Genomic DNA, 24,662 nt, shown 5'->3' with positions numbered 1-24,662 from the left:
TCCAGCGCTTCTGTGAATCCAGACGAGGAAATGATCTGCACTGATGCCCAGAATCTTTATGAGTCGGATCCAGGACCAGACGCAGAAGGTTCTGACCATAATGTAGACCCTCATTCCCAAACTGTAACTCCTGTTGGTGGAGACAATGAGGAAGACGATGATAAGACTCAAATACCTGATTGGAGCGACAACTTTAGTTTTTTGTCAGGGCAGGAACAGGTTGGCTCTGAGGACGACGGGTGTGATAACGCACAGGGTGATGATGATGAGGTCGGAGATCCCACTTACTGTCAACCCACAGTCAGCCAAGAGATGAGGTCAGCAGAGGAGGTGGAGGAAGATGCTAGTGACGACGAGGTCAGGTTGCGCCTTAATGGACAGAGACGTAGTACTGGAAGCACGTCAACAACTGCATCCTCAAACACAACTCTGCCTCTCACCACAAGTCGTGGTGGCTCTTCAGGTCGCATGGGTGCTAAGCCTTGCATAGCCTGGGCATTTTTTCAGATCGATAAAGATGACCCAACTCGTGTTATCTGTAACATTTGTCAGCAAAAGCTAAGTAGAGGCCAAAAAATACATAGTTTGAGTACTTCATGCATGAACCGGCACATGGACATGAAGCATAAGTTGCAGTGGGAAGCTCAGTGTGCTACAATGCGGCCTAGCCGGCCGGGCCAACCACCGTCTGCCATATCTTGTGCATCCGCGGCCTCTTCATCCTCTGTGACTGGGGGGACAGCAGTCACACCTGTTTTGGAGCGCAGACCTGCCACCTCTTTACCCGCAACAGCCAGCGTGATTGGCAGGTCATCATTTTCTTTGGAGGTGGTAACACCAGCTGGTCTTGAGCGCTGTCCGACATCGATAGCACCACCTTTGGATCAAGGCAACCTAACATGTCCGCCTGCATCTTCCTCACAGACCGGCAGTTTGCCGGGGACACCCTTATCAACCCCGTCTAAGCACAATAGCCAGCCCTTGGTCCCTCAGATGTGGACAAGTAAAAGACCATTTCCTCCTAGCCATGAGAAAGCTAAGAGGTTGAATTTCACCATCTGCAAGCTCTTGGCTACAGAAATGCTGCCTTTCCGCCTGGTGGACACAGAGGATTTTCGAGACCTTATGTCCGTCGCAGTGCCCCAGTACCAGATGCCCAGTCGGCACTACTTCTCAAAGAAAGGTGTGCCTGCGCTCCACCAGCATGTCGCACACAACATCACCGCTTCTTTGAGAAACTCTGTGTGTGACAGGGTGCATTTCACCACAGACACTTGGACGAGTAGGCATGGACAGGGGCGTTACATGTCGCTGACTGGGCACTGGGTAACTATGGTGACAGCAGGACAAGGGGCTGCTGTCCAAGTCTTGCTGTCCCCACGAGTTGTGCGTCAATCCTCTTTATGTCAAAGTTCCTCCACTGCTTCTGCCTCCTCAACCTCCTCTCGGTCTTCCACCTGCACCCAAAGCCTGTCTGGTCATGCCACAAGCTTTCTAACTGCGCAGAAGGGATCCTGCACACCTCCTTACTATGCTGGCAGTAGGGCTCAACGTCATCAGGCGGTTTTTACATTGAAATGTCTGGGAAATGTGAGTCACACAGCTGAGGAGTTGTGGTCAGCTCTGGAGAACCAATTTCATGAATGGTTGTCTCCACTGGACCTGAAACCAGGGAAGGCTGTGTGCGACAATGCTGCAAACCTGGGTGCGGCCCTTCGCCGGGGCAATGTCACACACGTGCCTTGTATGGCTCACGTGTTGAACCTGGTTGTCCAGCAATTTTTAGCCCACTATCCCAGACTAGATGGCCTTCTGCAGAGGGCACGGTCGCTGTGTGCTCACTTCCGCCGTTCGCATCCCGCAGCTCAGCGACTTACATCTCTACAGAAGTCGTTGGGCCTGCCACTTCACCGGCTAAAATGCGATGTGCCTACCCGGTGGAATTCAACTCTGCACATGTTGCAGCGACTGTGGCAGCACCGACAAGCCCTGGTGCAATACGTTCTGACGTATAGCCTGGGCCAGCGAGATTCAGAGGTGGGGCAAATCACGCTGGAGGAGTGGTCTCAGATCAGGGACCTATGCACCCTTCTGCACAGTTTTGAAATGGCGACGAAGATGTTTAGTGCTGACGATGCCATTATCAGCATGACTATTCCGGTGATTTACATGCTGGAGCACATGTTAAACAGAATTCGGAGTCAGGTGGTGGCACAAGAGGAGGTGGAGGAAGTAGAGGAGGAGGAGTTGTATGCGGAAGGGCTAACATCTGCAAGGTCCAGACGGTTGGCAGCACCAAGGCGGCAGGCATGTGAGGGTGGGGGAGATGGTTTTACCAGGGCGCATGGTAGCAGCCAAACTAGTGAGGAAGGTGCAGGAGCCCAGGAAGAAGTGGAGGACGAACTGATGGAAGACTCATCAGATGAGGGAGACCTTGATCACATTTCTGTTGTGCGAGGTTGGGGGGAGAGGACAGAGGAAGGAAGCATGATTGTTACCTCGCCACCAACACAACAGGGACTTGGTGCTCCTGGATGCGCAACACACATGAGTGCCTTCTTGCTGCACTACCTGCAACATGACCCTCGAATTGTGAGAATTAGAAATAATCCTGACTACTGGGTTGCCACACTGTTAGATCCCCGGTACAAAAGTAAATTTGCAGAAATTATTCCTGCCATAGAAAGGGATGCACGCATGCAGGAGTATCAGCAGAGACTGTTGCAGAATCTTACATGTGCTTTTCCACAAAATACCAGTGGTGCACGTAGTGAATCTCACAGTTCCAACTTGCCAACCGTGGGACCGTCAAGTGTTCAGCACTCAAACCGTAACAGAACCACAGTATCTGCTGGTAACATCAATTTTGCGGAATCATTTCACCACTTTTTTAGCCCATCCTTTGCAAGGCCACAGGAGACAAGAAGTCTGACACATAGTCAACGCCTAGAGACGATGGTACAGGAGTATCTCCAAGTAAACATTGAAGCCACGACTGTGTCACTGGACCCTTGCTCTTTTTGGGCTTCCAATCTGGATAAATGGCCGGAGCTAGCCACTTACGCCTTGGAGATCTTGTCATGCCCCGCAGCCAGCGTTCTGTCTGAACGTGTGTTCAGCGCTGCTGGTGGTGTGCTGACAGATAAGCGCATGCGGCTCTCCACTGATAATGTAGACAGACTCACGTTCATAAAGATGAACAAATCATGGATCCGAAACGACTTTTCTACCCCTGTGTCATCCTGGGGAGAGTAAAAGCTTGATGATTGGTTAAAATCACCCTACCAACCGTTTTAAGCTTTCAAATTACTAATCATGTTTATCTGTATCTTGACTGGAAAATAATTTGGGCTTTGTAGCAGTGTGCAGCACTGATCCTATTAGGCCATCTATAATAAGCTTCACCAGATTTAAAATTAAAAATAATTTTTAGCTGCATCTAGCCCGGAAAATAATTTTGGGGCTCCGAGATGCGCAAGACACATAAGTGCCTTCTTGCTGCACTACCTGCAGCATGACCCTCATATTGTCAGAATTTGAAGTAATCATGACTACTGGGTTGCCACACTCTTAGATCCCCCAAACTTTTCGATCAACCTTTTCATTTTAATAAAGACCAAAAAAATGGTCATTTTTGAAATTATAAGCATTAGCAGGTTGTTAGAAACTGAAATCAAACAGTTTTCAACTCAAAACTTTATTCTAGGTGAGGTTACATTTTCACATAGGACCCCTTGTTCGAAAGGAGCTTCTGAACTCTCTCGTCCATTGAATTTGTCAGGTTTTGGATGGTTTCTGCTTCAATTGTTTTGCATGAGGACAGAATACCCTCCCAGAGCTGTTGCTTAGATGTGAACTGCCTCCCGCCATCATAGACACTCCTTTTAATGATGCTCCAAAGGTTCTGAATGGGGTAGAGGTCAGGGGAGCATGGGGGTCACACCATAAGTTTGTCCCCTTTTATGCCCATATCAGCCAGAGATGCAGATGTTTTATGTGCAGCATGAGATGGTGCATTATCATGCAGAAAAATGATCTTGCTGTGAAATACACGGTTCTTCTTCTTGAACCATGGCAGGAAGTGCTGTTTGAGAAAATCCACATACATTATGGAGTTCATCTTTAGCGCCTTCAGGGATCCTAAAGGGGCCGACAATCTCTCTCCCCATGATTCCAGCCCAAAACATTACTCCACCTCCTCCTTGTTGGCGCTGTAGCTGTGTTTGCGTGGGGTGTCCATCAACCAGCCATCCTCCACTCCATTCATCTGGACCATCGAGCGCTGCACGGCACTCATCCGTGAACAAAACAGTTTTGAAATCAGTCTTCATGTAATGTTTATCCCACTGGAGCCATTTCTGCTTGTGTGAAGTGGATAGAGGAGGTCGACAGGATGGCGTATGCACAGCTGCAAACCTCTGAAGGACCCTGCATCTTGTTGTTCGGGGGACGTTGGAGGCACAAGCAGCTTCAAAAACTTGTCTGCTGCTATGACAAGGCTTTTTTGCCGCTGCTCTTTCAACCTGACGTAATTGCCTGTAGGAAAGAGTCCTCAATTTGCCCTTATCAGCACGCACACGTGTGTACTGTGAATCAGCTACATACTTCTTGATTGCCAAGACACTTCATCCTGATCATCGCACAATGTTGATTGTAGTCGTGCCTTGACCTAAACACTCCACAATTTGTTGCTTCTCAGCAGCCGACACATCCTTTTTCTTTCCCATTTTGGCAGAAAATGTAGGCTGCTTAATAATGTGAGAGAGCCTTCTTAAGTAGTCTTGCCTTTCATTGGACACACCTGCCAAACTAATTAGCACAGGTGTCTGCAATTGCTTACAGTGATATAAAGAGCCCTGACACACATCACCATCAATGAGTTTAACTGACAAACAAACAAATTCTTCCCTTATCACTCCTAAACACTTTTTGCATAATAATTTGGAACGCGGTGTACATGTGCTTTTCCACAAAACACCAGTGGTTCACGTAGTGAATCTTACAGTTCTAACTTGCCAACCGTGGTCTGTATGGAATTGTTCAATAAAGGGCCCAAAATTAAGATAACATAGATGGGAGAGGTCTCTATGAATAGGAATTCCTAAGTATTTGATACCCTGTGAGGGCCAGGCAAAGGGAAAGTTGGACTGGATGGAATCCTATATGGATTTAGGGAGGGAGACATCGAGGGCCTCAGACTTCGCTGCATTGATTTTAAAATTTTACCATGTAACAAAGTGATCTATTTCAGCCATAACAGCAGGGATGGATATATGTGATTGAGTGATATATACTAGGACATCATCAGCAAATAGAGAGCACTTGTACTCGGTGCCTCCCACCTCAATCCACCTAATATTGGGGTTATGGCGAATTGATGAGAGCAGGTGCTCCGTCACTAGGATGTATAAGAGAGGGGACAGAGGACATCCCTGCCTTGTCCCATTGGTGATTGTGAAAGGTGATGAAAATGTTCTGACGCACCCCCTGGGCCTTGGGACACCCGGAGCCTGACCCTTTTTGGTGGATGCTGGTGGTTGTAGTCTTCGTGGCGGCGATCCGGTTCCGTGGCTCAGGGCGGTCAAACCAGTGGCGGAACTATTTATGTGGTTTTGATGTTTAAATGTCCGACTACGCCACCCGCGGATTGCGGTCAGAGTGAACCGCCACTACAGGGCAGACCGCTATGGCTGGTGTTGTGGGTGCAGCAGAGCGTAGCATAACTCCCCACGGGAGGAGTATAGCCTCAGGGCAGTGTATGCGGAGGATGGGGGTGATGGTGCAGGGCAGCAGCAGTAACGACACGGAGTCAGTGATGCAGTTCAGGGCCTTTACTCACAGTTCTTATTATCCAGACCACGTCTGCAGGTAACGGCTGCCCACGTCGTACTGTGCTCACCAGGTGAGGGGCTCAGACAACTCCCAGATAACTTTGGAGCGCTTCACAGGACCCCCTTTGTGTGTCCTTTGTCTGGCCTTTCTTACCAACACTTCTGTCCGGCTGCCTCGGGCCTCCTCTTGGTAAACTTGGTGCCAGTTTCCCTGACCCTATGTGGTGCCTTCCTAGCGGTTGGAGCAAGGGGCTGCGCCACATAAAATGTCAGAGCCTCCGGTTTCTAGCTGAGGGTCGTTTCCTGCCTCCACTAGTTCGGGGACCGGTCTCCCCCTTTGGCCTGACCCCTCCACGCAGGTGGATTCGGGCGTGCGGTGGCGACTCGCCCATCCGCACCCCTGGGATCCCTTCATTCCTCGTTCCTGGAGCCTTCTCCGCTCCTCTTCCTTCCTTCTCCCTCTTGCAGGCCTGGGCCTCTGTTACTAGGCCCGCCTCCGGAGCAGAGCTCATGCAGAGCCCCTGCTCCCTGCCACTTCTGCTCAGACTTCTCTGCACTGAACTAAGATGGTGCCCACCTTTTATACTCCCTTCTCAATGCACCCAGGAACTGCTTCCTCCCTGCTCCTGCACTGCAGGGTTCCCCTTCCTCAGTGTTCCCTCCCCCCACTCCAGCCAGGGACAGGGACTGTCGTGCCCATCTCAGGGGCATATTGGTCGCCCTGCCCCACGGCAATGTGGTGTAATGCATGCAGGTGTCGGGTCCTGATCCACACTCCATCCTTATCTGAGAGTGAGATATCACACCTCTGGGTGAGGTGCAATACGTCTGTAGCAACCGAGCCCTCGGTGCTACAGTTCCATTTATCTTCAGCCTAGGTGACGTATTGTGATACAGGGCCGTGATTTTGGCTATAAAAGGGTCCCCTAGACCCCTACCCCAAGCTTTTTAAGAGAATCATATATGGCGTGCCAGGAGACTCTATGGAATGCTTTCTCAGCATCCAACGAGAGTATCTACTTACAAATTTTTAACTGCATCTAGCCCAGGAAATACTTTGTGCCTAGTAGCAGTGTCTGCTAGTCAGCGGATTATCCCAGCTGTTAAGCAAGCTACACCACCTGTAGTTTGGACACTTAATTTTTTCAAAGGAAATGCTTCGGGACCACGGGATACTCAGTGAAGAGCATCAGGAGGCACCCCAAGGCATAGGGGCTGGGACTGGCACTAGGATGCCTTGCGGTGGACAGCCGAGCTCGATCCTTATAAAAGCTTTTTAACTGCAGCAGCTTTAGTGGACGCTACTGGAGCTGGAATTACGCGGCTGCTGGCATGAGACTTGCCCTCCAATAGATCCTTGTAAATGGATTTAAAGTGTATTCATTCAAATTAGAGGGACAATTTAAATTAAAAAGCTTAGAGCTGCCTCCACCCCATGGGGGCTCTCTCGACCCACCAGCGGACAGGCACCAGTATTGGGAGAGGGGGGCTGGCCGTCAGGGTTCACCGCGGCTCTGGCACAAACCCGGCGACACGGAGGTGGCACGGGCAGGAGCGGACTGGCCGTCTCGGCTTCTCACTTTTTGGATTTTAGAAGGGCATGACATGCCTATATCTGTGTCTCCCCCTCCTTTTACTCCTCCACCTCTTTTCTTTTCGCATGACTATATGTACTTGTCACTTTTCCATGTGTTAGTTGTGTCTTCTGAGCAGTTTGTCAGCTTTTGGACACCTTTGAAGGTGTTTTCTATGTGTTTCTATGTGTTTTTGTTTGCCTGCCATTGGTTTTAACGGTGTTCGAAGGTGTTCGACGAACAGTTCGACGAACAGTTCGGCGAACACACGGGTGTTCGACGAACCAAACCGAACTCGAACACTACGGGGGTGGCTCAACACTACACCAAACCCAACAATGCAGATGAGCTGAAGGCTGCTATCAAAGCAACCTGGGCTTCCATAACACCTCAGCAGTGCCACAGGCTGATCGCCTCCATGCCACGCCGCATTGATGCAGTAATTGATGCAATAGGAGCCCCGACCAAGTATTGAGTGCATTTACTGAGCATACATTTCAGTAGGCCAACATTTCGGATTTTAAAAACATTTTTCAAGCTGTTGTTATAAAGTATTCTAATTTACTGAGATAATGACTTTTGTGTTTTCACTGGCTGTAAGCCATAATCATCAACAATAACAGAAATAAACACTTGAAATAGATCACTCTGTTTGTACTGACTCTATATAATAAGTTTCACTTTTTGTATTGAAGAACTGAAATAAATTAACTTTTTGATGATATCCTAATTTTCTGTAGTGCTTCTCATCCAGGTCTGCATAAATTCTACCTGATACCTAACACATATTAGAACCAACATGAAATCTGAAGATTGTCACTATGAGCTAGAATTTCGGGCCTAATAACAACATGTAATATAATAAATGGCTAATAGATGCCTTATTATTAAACAGAACAACATATGTAATAAATGTACTTGTTACAGAAGTTGTCTCCATGTCTGATGCTTTTATTTCTTGGTTCACTGATGTCCAGTTCTGTATGTTGTTAGAGATGACAGTGGACTCAATTTGTGCCCAATAAACAAAGTATGACTGAACTACAGATACACTGTAAAAAAAAAGAATAAAGTAATAATATAGCGTGATACTAGCTCCCGATTTGGTCAGCAATGCACTCCTCTGATGTCACAGAGGCAAAGCTGCCGCATATACCAGCATCAGATAGTGCTCAGTTTGAGCCAGCAGAGTGACACTGACACCAGGTCTAACTGTCAATCGTGCAGGAGATCCCTCCTCTACCATGTAGGAAACCAGGAATTTGGGGAGAGATGCACTTATGAAAAGAAATTATGGAATACCCACTTTAAGGGGTATTCCCATCTCCAAGATCCTATCCAAATATGTAGTAGGTGTAAAAATAATAATATTAGCAAATACCTCCAATTAAAAATGTAGTATAGTTCTTCTGGGTTGCTATGTTGCTCACCCCATGTGCATTAGGATTAGATATCCATGGTTATGATCACTAACAACTAACTGTCACTATATGAGTGGTCGTAACCATGGATACCTAATCTAATGCAATGCCCTGCACATTGGGTAAGTGATATAGTGAATCAGAAGAACTATACTACATTTCTAATAGGAGGTATTTGATATTATTATTATTATTACACTATATTGGGATACAATCTTGGAGATGGGAATTCCCCTTTAACTTATTTGAAGTTAATGCATCTGTAGCTGGATGCCCTTAATCCTCATGAGAAAGTTTGGATTGACATGAATTGGTGCTGTGCTGCATGGTCAAAAAACACATGGCAAAACTGCATGACGGTTTACTGAAAAATTACATTATTTTAAAGTGTGTTTTTGGACCAATCCGTGGTGGTACAATAGATTCACCATATGGTGTTAAAGAAGCAAAAGCTCAACAACCAGAAGTCAGCAGTGACAAGAAGCAATTTCTGTTACCATGTTGTAGACATACATTTTGTAACCACTGACAGTAGACATGAAGAATTACTTTTGCTGATGAATGAATGAATTAATGAACAATATAATGAACAATATATTTTTGGGCACTTATTTTGTTGTCCTGTTTTTTTCTGTTATTATTTCTTCTAGCTGACCTTCATGGATGGGTGAACTAATTTTTCTTCAACCCTGTCATGACTGGGCCATTTTCCGCTTTTGGGTTTTTGTTTGTTGCTCCCCTTCTTTCCAGAGCCATAACTTTTTTAATTTTCAGTCAATATGGCCATGAAGGGCTTATTTTTTGCGGGACGAGTTGTACTTTTGAACGACACCATTGGTTTTACCAGATCGTGTACTGGAAAATGGGAAAAAATTCCAAGTGCGGTGAAATTGCAAAAAAAAGTGCAATTCCACAACTGTTTTTTTTTATACCATGTTCACTAAATGCTAAAACGGACCTGTCATTATGATTCTCCAGGTCACTACGAGTTTGTAGATACCAAACTTGTATAAGTTCTTTTTTTTTTAAGTGGTGAAAAAAAACAAAAAACTTTGTTTAAAATAACAAAATGGTGCCATTTTTCAAGACCCATAGTGTCTCCATTTTTCAGGATCTGGAGCCTGGTTAGGTCTTATTTTTTGCGCGCTGAGCTGTTGTTTTAATTTATATCATTTTGGGGTAGATCCGATTTATTGATCGCCTGTTATTGCATTTTATTGCAATGTAGCGGCAACCAAAAAAATGTAATTCTGGTGCTTTGAATTTTTTCTCGTTATGCTGTTTACCGATTGGATTAATTATTTCTTTATATTGATAGATCGGGCGATTCTGAACGCGGCGATGCAAAATATGTCTATATTTGATTTTTTTATTGTTTTATTTTGAATGAGGCAAAAGGGGGGTTATTTAAACTTTTATATATTTTTTATATTTTTAAAAATATATATTTTTTTACTTTTTGAATGCTTCAATAGTCTCCATGGGAGACTAGAAGCTGCAGAAATGCTCACTTGCTATGAGAGCCGACCGCTGGGCGGCGCTCATAGCATCCCAGCAATGAAAACTTCAGTGGTTTCCTGCAGACCCCCAGTTGTCATGCCAACCCATAGGTGACCTGCGATAATGTGACACGGGCGCCGATGGGAGGGGCCAATGTAGCGCATCCGATTTGCACAAGTTAAATGCCACTATCAGAGATTGACAGCAGCATTTAACTAGTTAACAGCCATGAGTGGATCGCGATTCCACCCACAGCTGTTAGGGGCACATGTCAGCTGGACAGATCAGCTGCCATGTGCCCGGAAAGGTGCGGGCTCAGCGCCGGAGTCCGCACCAAAGAGAGGGACCTGACGTGTCATAATAGTACGGCACATATCAGAAAGGGGTTAATATTTATGACATCCTTAGAAAAAAAGCATTGACACCATGTTAGTTTTCTTAATAGTTTTATATTTTAATCATTTTGTTGACCATGAGAGAAGCAATATAATAATACCCTAACATTAAGTAAGTAATGTTAAGTCAACCAAAGAGCAACTGAATGCCAGCCCCCCACCAATTCCAAAATGGGATATACTCGTACAACATACACTGTGTGCACAATTATCAAACAATTTGTATTTTTGATGATTCATTTTATTAGTGAACAACTACAGTGCTATCAGTCAATCCAAAAGGTTAATAAACCTGAATATTTAAGAAAGCAAAAGTGAGGTTTTGTCATTTTTAGCAGAATATAAGTGTGTGCAGAATTATTGTGCAACTAAATGAAAAGGGTAAATTTTCTCATCTCATGAATTTATTTTCATCTGTTAAAGTGAGAATAATAATCATACAATTCAAAGTATGCAAAAATACATTTTTGACATTTAAAAAATAAATCAGTGACCAATATAGCCCCCCTTCTTTTCAATAACAGTCATAAGCCTTCCATCCATGGAGTCTATCAGTTTCTTAATATGTTGACGATCAACTTTTTGGGAAGCACCAACTGCAGCCTCCCAGACACTGTTCAGAGAGGTATACTGTTTTCCTTCACCGTAAATCTTCCATTTAAGAAGGGTCCACAAGTTCTCAGTAGGGTTTATGTAAGGTGAGTAAGGGGCCATGTAGTTATTCTTCTATCTTTAAAGTCTTTAATGGCAGCCAAGCAGTGGAGACCTCAATGCATGTGATGGAGCATTGTCCTGCATAAAAATCATGGTTTTCTTGAAAGATGCAGACTTTTTGTGTTCCACTGCTTGAAGAAAGTGTCTTCTAAAAACTGGCAGTAGGTTTGGAGGCAGATTTTGAGTCCATCTTCAACCCAAAAAGGTCAGACTAGTTAATCTTTAATAATACCAGCCCATAGCAGTACCCCAGCTCCACCTTGCTGGCAGCTACTTTGAAGTTGAAGCCTGTGCCCGTTACTGAACTAGTCACAGTCCCACCGATCTGGTTCGTCAATAGTCACTTTCATCTCATCAATTCATAAAAACGTTAAAAAATCTGTCTTCAGATATTTCTTGACCCAGTCTTTTATGTTTCAAGTTATGTGTCTTGTTCAGTGATGGTCGGGTTTCAGTCTTCCTTACCTTGGCCAATTCTCTGAAGCACTGAACACCTTGTACTTCTGGGTCTCCAGGTAGGTTGCAGTTCTGGAATATGACAGCACTGGAGAATAATGGCTTCCTGGTCGCTTCACGTTTGATGCTTATCAAATCTTTGGCAGTTTCCTTTTTCGCAACATGTTTTTTGCGCCCCTGTTGACTATTTGCAACAAAACTTTTGATGATTCTGTGATCACGTACCAATAACTTAGCAATTTAAAGAGAGCAGCATTGCTCTGTAAGATTTTAAACTATTTTTGACTTTTCAGAGGCAGTTAGTTCTCTTTTTTGGCCCATTTTTCTTGAGGAAAACAAGCTGCCTAAAAATTCTGTGCTCCATGATAGAGGGTGTTGATATCCTTAGGCTGCACCCTGCCTCTTTACACAAATACACATCACCTGATCTGCTTCACCCAATAAACATTCAAGTTTATACAGCTTAGAGTTGGAAAATATTAATAAAAATGATGATATGGTCAAAATACTCACTTGCCTAATAATTCTGCACACATTGTATACATTAGAGAGAATGAATATTCACTCTTCTCGGCTCCTATGGATGTGGAGAAGAGTGAATATTCATTCTCTTTAGTAGGGGGCACAGCGGGTTACTAAGACGCAGCAGGAGCTGCGGCGCTGATGACAGTGCTCGCTATTAAAGAAAATAGATATTTACTCCTCTCCACGCCCATAGTCCCGGTGTGGAGAGGAGTGAATATTCCTGCAGGGCGCATGGCAGTGACGTCATGCGCTGCTCAGATGCTGAGATCAGCTGCTGGCAGACAGGACGGAAGGTGAGTAGAAGTGTTTATTTTTTTCATGTGTGCAGTGATGTGTATACTAGGATAGGGGGGGCGATGCATACCAGGATTAGGGATGAGGGAGCCATGCATACCAGGATTAGGGATGAGTGGGCCATGCATACCAGGATTGGGGATGAGGGGGCCATGCATACCAGGATTGGGGATGAATGGGCCATGCATACCAGGATTGGGGATGAGGGGGCCATGCAAACCAGGTTTGGGGATGAGGGGGCCATGCAAACCAGGTTTGGGGATGAGGGGGCCATGTATACCAGGATTGGGGATGAGGGGGCCATGTATACCAGGATTGGGGATGAGGTGGCCATGCATACCAGGATGGGGATGAGGTGGCCATGCATACCAGGATGGGGATGAGGTGGCCAAGCATGCCAGGATGGAGATGAGGTGGCCATGCATACCAGGATGGGGATGAGGTGGCCATGCAAACCAGAATTGGGGATGATGGGGCCATGCATAGCAGGATTGGGGATGAGTGGGTATTGCTTACCAGGATGCGGAAATTTACCAGTAGCTGCTGCATTTCCCATCCTCAATACGTTTTCCCAGTTTTTTGTGGTAAAATTAGGTGCCTCGGATTATATTCGGGTCGGCTTATATATCGAGTATATATGTTATATATATTTTTCCCACACCTGAGTAAAACTTTTGCACAGTATGTGTATAGGCAAAAAATATTGTAACCCTAGGCAGAGTAACTGTACCACATGCATCAAATGAATAAGAAAACCAACAAAGGAAAGGTCCTGGTACAAAATTCACTACAAATAGTATAAATCTTTATTGATGAAATTGATTAAAAAGGGGGTAAAAATCCAACAATATGTACGTGTAAAAATGAATTGATAGAAATAAACTATTAACACTGTTATTTTTCATATATGTATGTATATATACACATACTGTGGAAAAGTGTTAGTCCGGTGTGGAAAAAATGCTGCAAAGTAAGAGGACTATGAAAAATAATGGTATTAATAGTTTATTTCTATCAATTAAAAAAATGTAAAATGAAGGAACAAAAGAGAAATCTAAATCAAATCAATATTTGGTTTGATCATCCTTTGCCTTCAAAACAACATCAATTCTTCTAGGTACACTTGCACAAAGTCAGGGATTTTGTAGGATTATAACAAGGTTATGAGTAACCAATTACAGTATATTAAACAGATGACAATGATCATCATTTTCATATGTACAGTAGCTTGAAACAGTGGCAGACATGGAAAAGGGCCCCTGTGCAAGAACAGTATATGGGCCCCTCTATGTGTCTGTGACAGAGCCGGCTTACTGATTTGAAGGTAGCAGTGGTCCTCCTTACCTCTTGGGCCCCTGTGTGGCTGCACAGGTTGCACTAATGATATGTCCGCCCCTGGATTGAAACACAGTCAATAAACTGAACACAGTTAACTGAAACAGATTAGGTGTGTGGGAGGCTTTAACCTGAACGAGAAACAGCCAAACTCTGAGTGAGGTTGTAGAAGATAAAAAAAAGAAAATGCCCAGCTTTCCAGATAGTTATTAAAATTTGGCTTTATTAATTTCTCCTTAAAAGCGTAACAGTGTGGCATCATAAAAAATACAGACAGCATACCATTGTAGAAGAAAGTGTCATTCGTCACAGGTCATATACAATAGCAAGATTAAGAACAGCAATAAGATACAAGGTAGTTATCTTACATCAGTAAGGTCTCTCCCAGGCAAAGTTTTCAAAGCTGACTGGGGTTTTAAAATGTGCTGTTCAAGCTCTTTTGAAGAAGCACCAAGAAATGGACAATATTGAGGACTGTAGATGCAGTGGTTGGCCAAGGAAACTAAGTGCATCAAATGATAGGAACATCATGCGTTGTTGCCTTTGAAATTGGAAGATGTCCAGCAGTGTAATTAGCTCGGAACGGATAGCAACCACTGGGACCCAGCCACACCGATCTACAGCCAAAAAGCCGTAACTTCAACATGGAAACAAGGCCAAGGGATTCAACTATGCACAAAAACATAGAAAAATGACAGCTGGTGTTCTGGACTGATGAGTCAAAATTTTAAATATTTGGCTGTAACAGAAGCAATTTATTCACAGAAGGGCTGGAGAGTGGTACAATAAAGAAAGGGGCTGGAAGCAAGGGAAGCTGGATGGAAGCCCCACATGACCGGGATGGGCCACGAGGGTGGAATTTTTGAGATAAAGGATCAGGATTGGGTATTAGAGCTGAGGGGCGGGCAGTTGGTGGTGGGAGGGTGAGTATATCAAGAAAAAGTGCGGGAAATTAGTCAGTCCGGCAGGGAAGTTACAGGAGAAAGTTCACCCAAAAAAAAAAATAAAATTTTAATATCTGCTCACCCATTGTTCTGGACACTGACCGGGCGTAATGGAGACCGTGGAATCTCTGTTTAGCAGACTGTGGGATGCGGCTCGATCCAGGCGTGGAGGGTGGCTGGAGGCAAAGCTTTAAGGGTTGCTGCATGGCTCATCCGAGGAATCGGCGGAGGGGTCAGGAAGAAGGGCAAGGAGAACGCGGCCCCCCGAGAGGCTTTTGCCAGAGACTCCCACGTGCTGCAGACGCAGGCTGCGGAGCCCCTCATGGGACCCTGAGCCAGGTGAGCCCGGCGGCGGAACCCCCCCTGCCGCTGCGCCCGCCGCTGCAGGAATCCGCCCAGCCGGCCTGTGGGCGCTTCCGTCAGCGGATCGCTAGCAGGGTCTGGACCGAAGGCCCCACCGGAAGTGCGGCCTGCTCCGGCGGCGCGCCGCAGTAATACAGCCCGGGCCGCGCCGGAAGCAAGGCCCGCACTAGAGCCGCATCACCAGTCCGGGGGCGTGGCTTCGCCGGAAGTTCGGCCCGCGTCACTTCCTGTACACGTGACCAGGCCGGACAGGAAGTTGTGGGGCAGCGATGACGCTGGCCCCCGTAAACAGGGCCAGCAGCGGTTCACGGCGGCGGACGGCCGTTATAAAAAAAAAAAAAAAAGATAAAAAGAAGGGCCAGGAGGAGCAGCAGCGCGGCAGGCACACCTGGCGATGTACCAGTCGGGGTGCCTGCCAGTCAAATCGACAGTGGAGGACAGTATGGCGTTTTTCGGGCAGGCAGCGGCAGTTTGGAGACCTGTTGCCTGGCCCCAGTCACCGGAGTCACGGAAGCAGAGCGGCGGGGAGCAGCATGGAGCTGCCTGGCAGCCCCCCCCCCACAGATCAGCACAGACTGGGCTGGGGGGCCCAGGTCCAGAGGTCGTGCTGGATCACGGACGGCAGGAAGGATCGGTGCAGAAACGTGCAGCGGACGAGCTGCGGGGGCATCGGCACGTGCTCAGGTCCCCCCTGGTGACGAGGAGGCCAGGGGCGCGGGCCTTGAGCAACAGCAAGAGGGAGGATCGGAATACGGAGAGGATCAGGACGACCCAAGGAATCGGCAGGACTCAGGACGTACGGCTGGCGGGGACACAGCACCTGCGCAGCTCCGTGAGTATGCGTTTATGTTTGTTTTGTCACCCACTGGGTCTGTAGCGGATGGGGTAGGGGATAGGCAGTTGGCAGGGCCCTGTGGCGTAAATGTTAGGGGGAGGCGTGGTTAGATGTCGTGGGGCTCAGGGATAATTTGGCAAACATGTCACAAATTCTGGCTAGTTTAGGCACTGGTGGAGCCAGTGAGGCAGGGTTATCTCCGATGGGGGCTTGGTTACCCGGTCGACGTGTGGCGTCGCAGGTGGGGAGTGAATCGGCAAGGGCGGCGGTGTGTACTGAGGGGGACTTTAGGGGGTATCGGTTTCTGTACAGACAGAAAAGGATAAAGCGGATGCCGTAAAACTGAATGATAGGGCGAAAGGGGAGGTATACGTGTGCTTTGAGGGGCAGCTGGGCACATTTAAAAAATAAATAAATAAAGAGGTTAAAGAAAAAATTGGGCGGGATGAATTTGTAGAAATTTTTTCCCTACTTTCTCTTGAAAACTTTAATTTGGACAAGAGAGAAAAGGACGACAGCAAAAAAAAAAAAATAAATAATAATAATAATAATAATAAAATGGAGGAAGAAAAGCGTAGGTGGAGGTTCATTCCTCAGACGTTTGTTAATTGGTTGCAAGCTTTTGCAATAATGGCTAGTGTCATTGGGAAAAAAGCTCCGGATAATTCCTCAGGCTTATTTTGCTACCTGGATGCTATAGGGGAGGCTCATCGCACATAGGGGGGCCAGACATGGTTACGATACGACTAGCAATATCGGCAGAGGATGGCAGTCCGCCCGGAGATTAGATGGGATCAAAGGACATCGGGTTGTGGCTGAAAGTTGTGACTCCGGTGAGGTATGGGCAGTCCTTTCACGGGAGCAGCGGTAGTGGGAACTAATCGGCATGACACGGGGGAAGTAGTCAGAGTGCACAAAGAAGGAAGCGGGATCTTGCTGGCAATTTAATGATGGCCAGTGTAAGTATGGGAACTCCTGCAAATTTAAACATGTGTGCTCCCATTGCAACGGTATTTCACACGGAGCATCTAAATGCTTTAAGAAGGGTAATGGAAAAATGCCAATGGGTACCGGTCAAGGGGGTGACTCCGGTGAGGGTTCACGAGATGGCCCCCTTTCGAAGTAGGTATCCAGATCAGTTGAAGGCTAAGGCCATTTCAGATGGTCTTTTTTTGGAAGGTTTTAGAATTCCTCCTCCTGATCATGAGGTCCCCTTTTCTCTTAAAAAAGTGATGTCGGCTTCCCTTCATCCGGAAGTGGTTAGCTTGAAACTGGCAAAGGAGGTGGAATTGGGCAGGATGGCTGGTCCGTTTCAGGATTTACCTAGCAGCAGGGTGATTGTTTCGCCGTTGGGGGTCGTGCCCAAAAAGAGGCTAATAAGTTTCATTTGATTCAGCATTTGTCATACCCTAAGGGGTTTTTTCGGTGAATGATGGCATTGCTCAGGAATTATGTTCGGTGGATTATTCAGCATTCGATGCGGCGGTGGGATGGGTGTGGAGATATGGGCCAGGATCGTTGCTAGCTAAAACTGATATGGAATCGGCATTTGGATTGCTGTCAGTACATCCGGATAGCTTCCCATTGTTAGGTTGTTTTTGGAAAGGGGAATACTACGTGGACAGGTGTTTGCATATGGGCTACGCAATTACGTGTTCCCAGTTTGAAACGTTTAGTACCTTTTTGGAATGGGTGGTGAGGGACCTGGCATCAGTTCAGTCGGTCATTCATTATTTGGATGACATTTTGTTTATAGGCCCTCAGCAATCGTTGTTGTGTAGGACTTTGTTAGGAACTATGGTGTGGGTAGCGGAGCATTTTTGGCATACCTTTGGCAGGAAATTTAAAAAAAAAAAAAAAAAACAGAGGGACCTTGCACCTTGTTAACTTTTTGGGCATCCTAATTGATACGGAGAGGATGGAGTGTCAGTTACCTGATGATAAATTGAGTTTGCTCAAGCAGGAGGTCGATAGAGTCAGGAGGTTGCGTAAGGTGACGCTGAAGGAGCTCCAATCCCTGTTACGTCATTTGAATTTCGCATGCAGCATTATGCCAATGGGCAGGATATTTTGTCGCGGGTTGTGAAGGGCGACAGCAGGAGTGCGCGCCCTCCATCATTTCATTCGTTTAAATAAGGATCACAAGGAGGATTTGAAGGTTTGGAAAATGTTTTTTGGAAAATTATAATGGCAGGTCGTTAATTCAGCACGAGGTTTTGAGCAGTCGTGATTGTGAGATTTTTTTTTACAGATACTGCAGGAGGTGCTGGTGTAAAAATTCCTTCGCAGATGCCTTGTCTCGTTTTCAGTGGGATCGTTTTTTGGGCGCTAGCACCAGAGGCGGAGGACGTGGGACAGGAATGCCCTTCGCATTTTTGGCAGCTGGTTATGGAGGAGTGGGGACGTTTAATACGAGAGTCCATTACGAGGCAGACCTGGTCCTCATATGAGGCATCGTGGCGAGTATGGAAATGTTGGATAATGCAGTGGGGTTTGGTGGAGAATGTCGGTGATGGGGAGACGGCGGTGTTCTTTCTAGGTAGGTAGGGCAGCGGAGATTGGATGGTCTGTTTCAAAAGTGGGGATAAGAGATGTTACAAAGTCCTTTTTAGTGTAGCAAGCACTTAGGGGCTTTAGGAGTTCAGTTGTGAAGCTACATTGTTTAGGTTAACCTTTTCGTTAGCGTTTTTTGGTGCGCTGAGATTGTCTGAATCGGTGGCACCAAGTAGACAGGCAATTTTGGCCTGGGCGAGTGGGTTCCTTATTATGTCATGAAAATGGGGACTTTTCTTAAATAGCAGTATTTAAGAAAGGAGTTTGGGAGTTGGGGCTTTCGCCCGGAGGTGTACGGGTCACATTCTTTTAGAATTGGCGCGGCGTCAGAAGCCAATGGCTTGGGCTTAGGCAAGGATGTGACAAAGCGGATAGGGAGGTGGAGTTCTGATCGTTATTTGTCCTTTGTGCGGCATTAGGTACAGGGGGCTGAGGTTTGTTTTTCATCTTGTTAAGTATTGAATACATTGTGGTTGTTTGTTGCAGATGGTGTCCCATTGTTAGCGTGGATTCTGGGACATTCCTTCGTCCACTGGGGGTGTTGCGAGCGGACGGGAGGCCAGACGGTAGGCAGTTGGGTTTTAGGAGAGAGCAAGTTGTGGTTCGGTGGCTCGTCTCCAGAGGCATGGTATGGAGAAGGGTGCTGCCTGAATTTCATAAGGCAGCCCGTTTGGTTCAGACGCTGGATATTTTGGTGGTGCATATGGGGGGGAATGACTTAGGGGCTCGCCCGGTCAGGGAACTGATGAGGGACATTCGATTTAATTTTTAAGGTTATGGACATCCTTTCCTGTGGTGTTGACGGTCTGATCTGACATTGTGCCAAAAAAAAAAAAAAAAAAAAGGTGGAGGGAGGCTAGATCTTGAAGGGGATTAATAGGGTGAGAGTGAGGTTAAATAGAGCCATATCAGCCTTTGTGTCCAGGAACGGGGGAGTAAGCGTTCGACATTTTGAACTCGAGGCGGGAGTTGGAAATTTTTGGGCAAATGATGGTGTACATTTGAATTACATTGGTACCGATTTGTGGGCATTGGTTATACAGGAGGGGAATGAGAGGGCTTTGGCGATTTTTTGGGGCACTCACGAGCCTGAGGTAGTCAGGGCTGTTCGTTTGTGGCGGGGGGTGGGGTTCTTGGAGTTGGCACAGAAGTGTCGGTGGGAATAATTTGGTTAAAATTACAGCCAATTGGTTAATTGAGCGGGGTGATCTGGCATTTGGTTTTTGGGCTCTGGACGGGGTTTTACCCTGGGAGCTTTTGGTGCCCTTGAGCTGGTGATGGACGGCTGAGGGTAATATGGTGGTTCCAGTTCGGTTTAATTTATGCCAGATCTAATTTTTAACTCCAAGAACCCTCCCTTCTTATTTATTTATAACACTGTTAATGTGTTAATGTTGTTTGTTAATAAAATGGCCGCTGTGGCCAAATTTATCCAAAGAAATTACAGGTGCAGTGTTTTTATTTGTGGAAAAAGGTGAGTGCTGGAAAATGGGAGGAACAGGTTAAACGGTGGAACCCGGGTTGGCCGTACACGGTCATGATTGTCTGCAGGCAACAGTGAAGCATGGTGGAGGTTAATTTTCAAGTTTGGAGCAGTGTTTCAGCAAATGGAGTTGTTGATTTGGTCAAGATTAATGGTATCTTCAGTGATAATAAAGGCAGTAACTTACCATCACGGAGGTGTCTTATTGGCTCTTATTTTTTTTTGCAGCAGGACAATGATTGCAAACATATAGCCAATGTCAATAAAAACTATCTTTATCCTAGAGAAGAACAAGGAGTCCTGGAAGTAATGATTTGGGCCCCTCACAGCCCTGATCTCAACATCATTGAATCGCTCTTGGATTACATGAAGAGACATAAAGATTTGTGCAAGATGTTTAAACAACCGCCCTTCCAAGTTTCTTCAAAATTGTGTGGAAGTGTACCTGGAAGAATAGATGCTGTTTTGAAGGCAAAGGGGGGTCACAGAAAATACTTATTTGATTGAGATTTCTCTTTTGTTCATTGAATTTTCATTTATTTAATTAATAAAAATAAACTATTAACACTTCTATTTCAAAAGCATTCTTACTTTACAGCATTTTTCCACACCTGCCTTAGACTTTTGCATAATACTATATAAATTCATGGATGTTCAGATATACTGTATATTGATTCTCAATAACCACTGTTCTTTTTTGAGGCTGTTTTTAACAAACATGAAAACATTAAAGCTGAATATGTCTCGTACACACTCACAAGAATTTAATGTCTCCCACGGGCTGATCAGGTGACTTCCACACAAAGGACAGATTTCTTTTCAATGACTTATCTGAATGGGTCACAGTGTCTCCATCTTCAAAGCAGCGCAATAGTTTGGAGCCAGGTGGAATGAGTACAAAAGACCCAGCTACTTGGTCATTCGATACTCTGCGAGCTTGAAGGAAAAAGCCCATGAAATCTCTTGTACTTCTTAAAGTAACTGTAGGGAAATATGCAAAGGAATTAAATACCTCAATATTTCAGTTTATAATCCCCAAAGACTTCAGAAAACTATGATCTAGTGAACACTATATTGGGGGTCAAATACTTTCCCATGAAGATGAGTTTTCTACATCTCATTTTCTGCATTACTGAAGTCTATCAATTTTCAGCCAAAACTTTAAATTAGGTTAAAATAATACTTGATAATTATTTGGGCATATGTTTTCTTAGAATATTTATATATTTAAATGCAATTTCTATTTACTGATGAATTAATGAAGAATGGCCCTGCTCTCACAAATATCATGGAAATTACTATATTTCCGTAATTGCATCTCTTTTACATGCAATTTTTTTTTCATATTGTTGTGTTATCTCATCAAACTCACAAGTAAAACCTTTGGGAAAAACACAAACTGCACTGCATTATACTCACACACATGTTATATTTTGTCCCTTGATCTGACATATACATCCTAATAGCTATACTTTATAGCATATGTTCCTGTATATGTTAATGTATACATTTTCATATAAAGGAAGTCAATCGCAGATCTATATAACGGAATAAGGAAACTGTTGCAAATATTTACATCTATTCTGACAACTTGCTTTGTTTTCTTGTAAATGTATGAAGTCATATTTAATGGTAAACATTTGATTGCTGCAAAGTTTATTAAGGATATGTGCAAAACCATGTCAGGTTATAATGAGACCAAAAAACAAAGAAAAAATAGGTTATTGCACCATCCCATAGAAAAATGCAAATAATCCTGAAACGATGCTCGGAAAAAAGACTTAAGGCCGGTGTCCTTAGGTGACTGGAATCCAAATAAAAAAAAGAAAGGGATCCAGCACCGTAGAAAAATTAAAAACGATATAGCCTATAATAATTAAACAACATGATATAAAAAAAAATTAAAAACGCATGTGTATAGTCTTACGCGTTTCGGATTACTAAGAATCCTTAGTCAATTGACAATACTGCAATCCTTTACTTTCTTCTGTAAGAAACATATTGCAGATAAAATCTTCCCCAAATGGAATACCAAGCAATATGTGTGCAAGCAGAAGAATCTTGGTAGCTAATAAAGCCCTGGGATCATAGCAGCATAGACACTAATTAAAAGAAAATAAAGACTGCAGTATAAACCGATGAAATTTCAAAGGAAAGGCTTTACAAGGGCACTATTCTATAAAGCATAGTTGTTTTTTTCACTAAAGGTGCGTTTTAATGAATATAAGTCCCCTTCTAATATATAGATCAATGATGATAATGTCACTGATTTTATCATTTCTCTTCACCTTTATTTGTTGCACTTTATATGGTCAGTTCTCTTGTGAATACTGAACCAAAATAACATTACAATTCATCAAGTGAAAATGCAAGGCTCATATTAGACTGATGTAATATAACTAGCTATAGGCTGTCCTGCAATTTGTACAGTGGCCATTGGTCTAGTCTTTAGTGCTATCGGAGTTTAATACCTGTCACTGGCACAAGGATCATTTATTGATTTGGGACATGCAGAACAATGATGTGTCATCTATATATTTAACAGCATAAATAGGAAAGGTTATTTTTGCCAACAACTACTGAGAAAATACTGTCAGATGTTAATTAGTGGTTGGCAGCAATGCTGAGTGAGGAGGTGCAGAACGTCGTTCATCATTGTAAAGGATGCCAATGATGTAAACTCATTCAACAATGGAGTACACAATTTTGTGATGAGCAATAATTCTCCCAAAATATATATATGGAGTTGGAAAAGTTAGGATAATATTTCTTTAGATGATTTGAAAACATCTTTCAAACAGTAATGGTTAATATTATAACTTTCCATGAAATGCATCTACACTGGGTCCCTGAGTTTTGGGTGGCATTACATTAGGTACATCACATTTAGAACAGTCACAATTCTACATCTTTGCAACATAGAAACAATGAGCACACAATAATCTAGTGTGACAACTTCTGTAGCCCAGTTTTCCAACCGGAACGAATGTGGACAATTTTCCTATTTTATTATCAAGCTGATATCAAAGTTATTTCACTGTTGTGTTTCTATTGTGAAGGCTAATAAATATTTGATAAAATAATAAGATTTTTCTCTCCTTTTTGGAGATTATATAATTTACAATAGTGAGTAAAACAAACATATATATGTACATCTGTATCTCTCTCACTCTTTACATATATACATATATATTTACATACAGTGGGGGAAATAAGTATTTGATCCCTTGCTATTTTTGTAAGTCTGCCCTCTGTCAAAGACATGAACAGTCTATAATTTTAAGGGTAGGTTAATTTTAATATTGAGAGATAGAATATCCCAAAAAAATCAAGAAAATCACATTGTATAAATTAGATACATTTTTTTGCATTTTGCAGTGAGAAATAAGTATTTGATCCCCAAAAAACATTATGAGTTCTGGCTCCTACAGACCAGTTAGACGCTCCTAATCAACTCGTTACCTGCATTAAAGACAGCTGTCTTACATAGTCACCTGTATAAAAGACTCCTGTCCACAGACTCAATTAATCAGTCAGACTCTAACCTCTACAACATGGGCAAGACCAAAGAGCTTTCTAAGGATGTCAGGGACAAGATTATAGACCTGCACAAAGCTGGAATGGGCTACAAAACCATAAGTAACGTGCTGGGTGAGAAGGAGACAACTGTTGGTGCAATAGTAAGAACATGGAAGAAATACAAAATGACTGTCAATCAACATCGATCTGGGGCACCATGCAAAATCTCACCTCATGGGGTATCCTTGATCATGAGGAAGGTGAGAGATCAGCCTAAAACTACACGGGGGGACTTGTTAATGATCTCAAGGCAGCTGGAACCACAGTCACCAAGAAAACCATTGGTAACACATTACTCCTTAAAGGTTTAAAATCCTGCAGTGCCTACAAGTTCCCCCCTGCTCAAGAAGGCACATGTGCACGCCCGTCTGAAGTTTGCCAATGAACACCTGGATGATTCTGTGAGTTATTGGGAGAAGGTGCTGTGGTCAAATGATGCAAAAATTGAGCTCTTTGACATTAACTCAACTCGTCGTGTTTGGAGGAAGAAGAAGGATGAGTAAAACCCTAAAAACATCGTCCCAACTGTGAAGCATGGTGGGGGAAGCATTATACTTTGGGGGTGCTTTTCTGCAAAGGAGACATGATGACTGCACGGTACTGAAGGGAAGATGCATGGGGTCATGTATCGCGAGATTTTGGCCAACAACCTCCTTCCCTTAGTAAGAGCATTGAAGATGGGTCGTGGCTGGGTCTTCCAGCAAGACAATGACCCAAAACATACAGCCAAGGCAACAAAGGAGTGGCTCAAAAAGAAGCACAGTAAGGTCATGGAGTGGCCTAGCCAGTCTCCAGACCTTAATCCCATAGAAAACTTATGGAGGGAGTTGAAGCTCCGAGTTGCCAAGCAACAGCCTCAA

At 44.5% G+C, this 24,662-nt stretch overlaps 1 protein-coding gene across 1 annotated transcript in view; it reads right to left on the bottom strand.

Moving 5' to 3' along the window:
* The window catches only part of REELD1 (reeler domain containing 1), a 122,003-nt gene that overhangs the window by 42,821 nt on the left and 54,520 nt on the right, over positions 1 to 24,662 (bottom strand). Inside the window, exons 3-4 of the mRNA XM_073655946.1 lie at positions 20,982 to 21,204; positions 8,324 to 8,457 (exon numbers count right to left, since the gene is read on the bottom strand). Of these exons, the coding sequence (XP_073512047.1) occupies positions 8,324 to 8,457; positions 20,982 to 21,204 (357 nt within the window). The remainder of the gene's footprint in view (positions 1 to 8,323; positions 8,458 to 20,981; positions 21,205 to 24,662) is intronic.

The sequence above is a fragment of the Phyllobates terribilis genome, unplaced genomic scaffold (assembly GCF_046119375.1).
Source record: "Phyllobates terribilis strain yellow unplaced genomic scaffold, ASM4611937v1 Scaffold_1__5_contigs__length_1240528914, whole genome shotgun sequence".
Classification (NCBI taxonomy): domain Eukaryota; kingdom Metazoa; phylum Chordata; class Amphibia; order Anura; family Dendrobatidae; genus Phyllobates; species Phyllobates terribilis.
The sequence above is the reverse complement of the archived record's forward strand: the minus strand, read 5'-3'. Positions and strand labels throughout refer to the sequence as shown.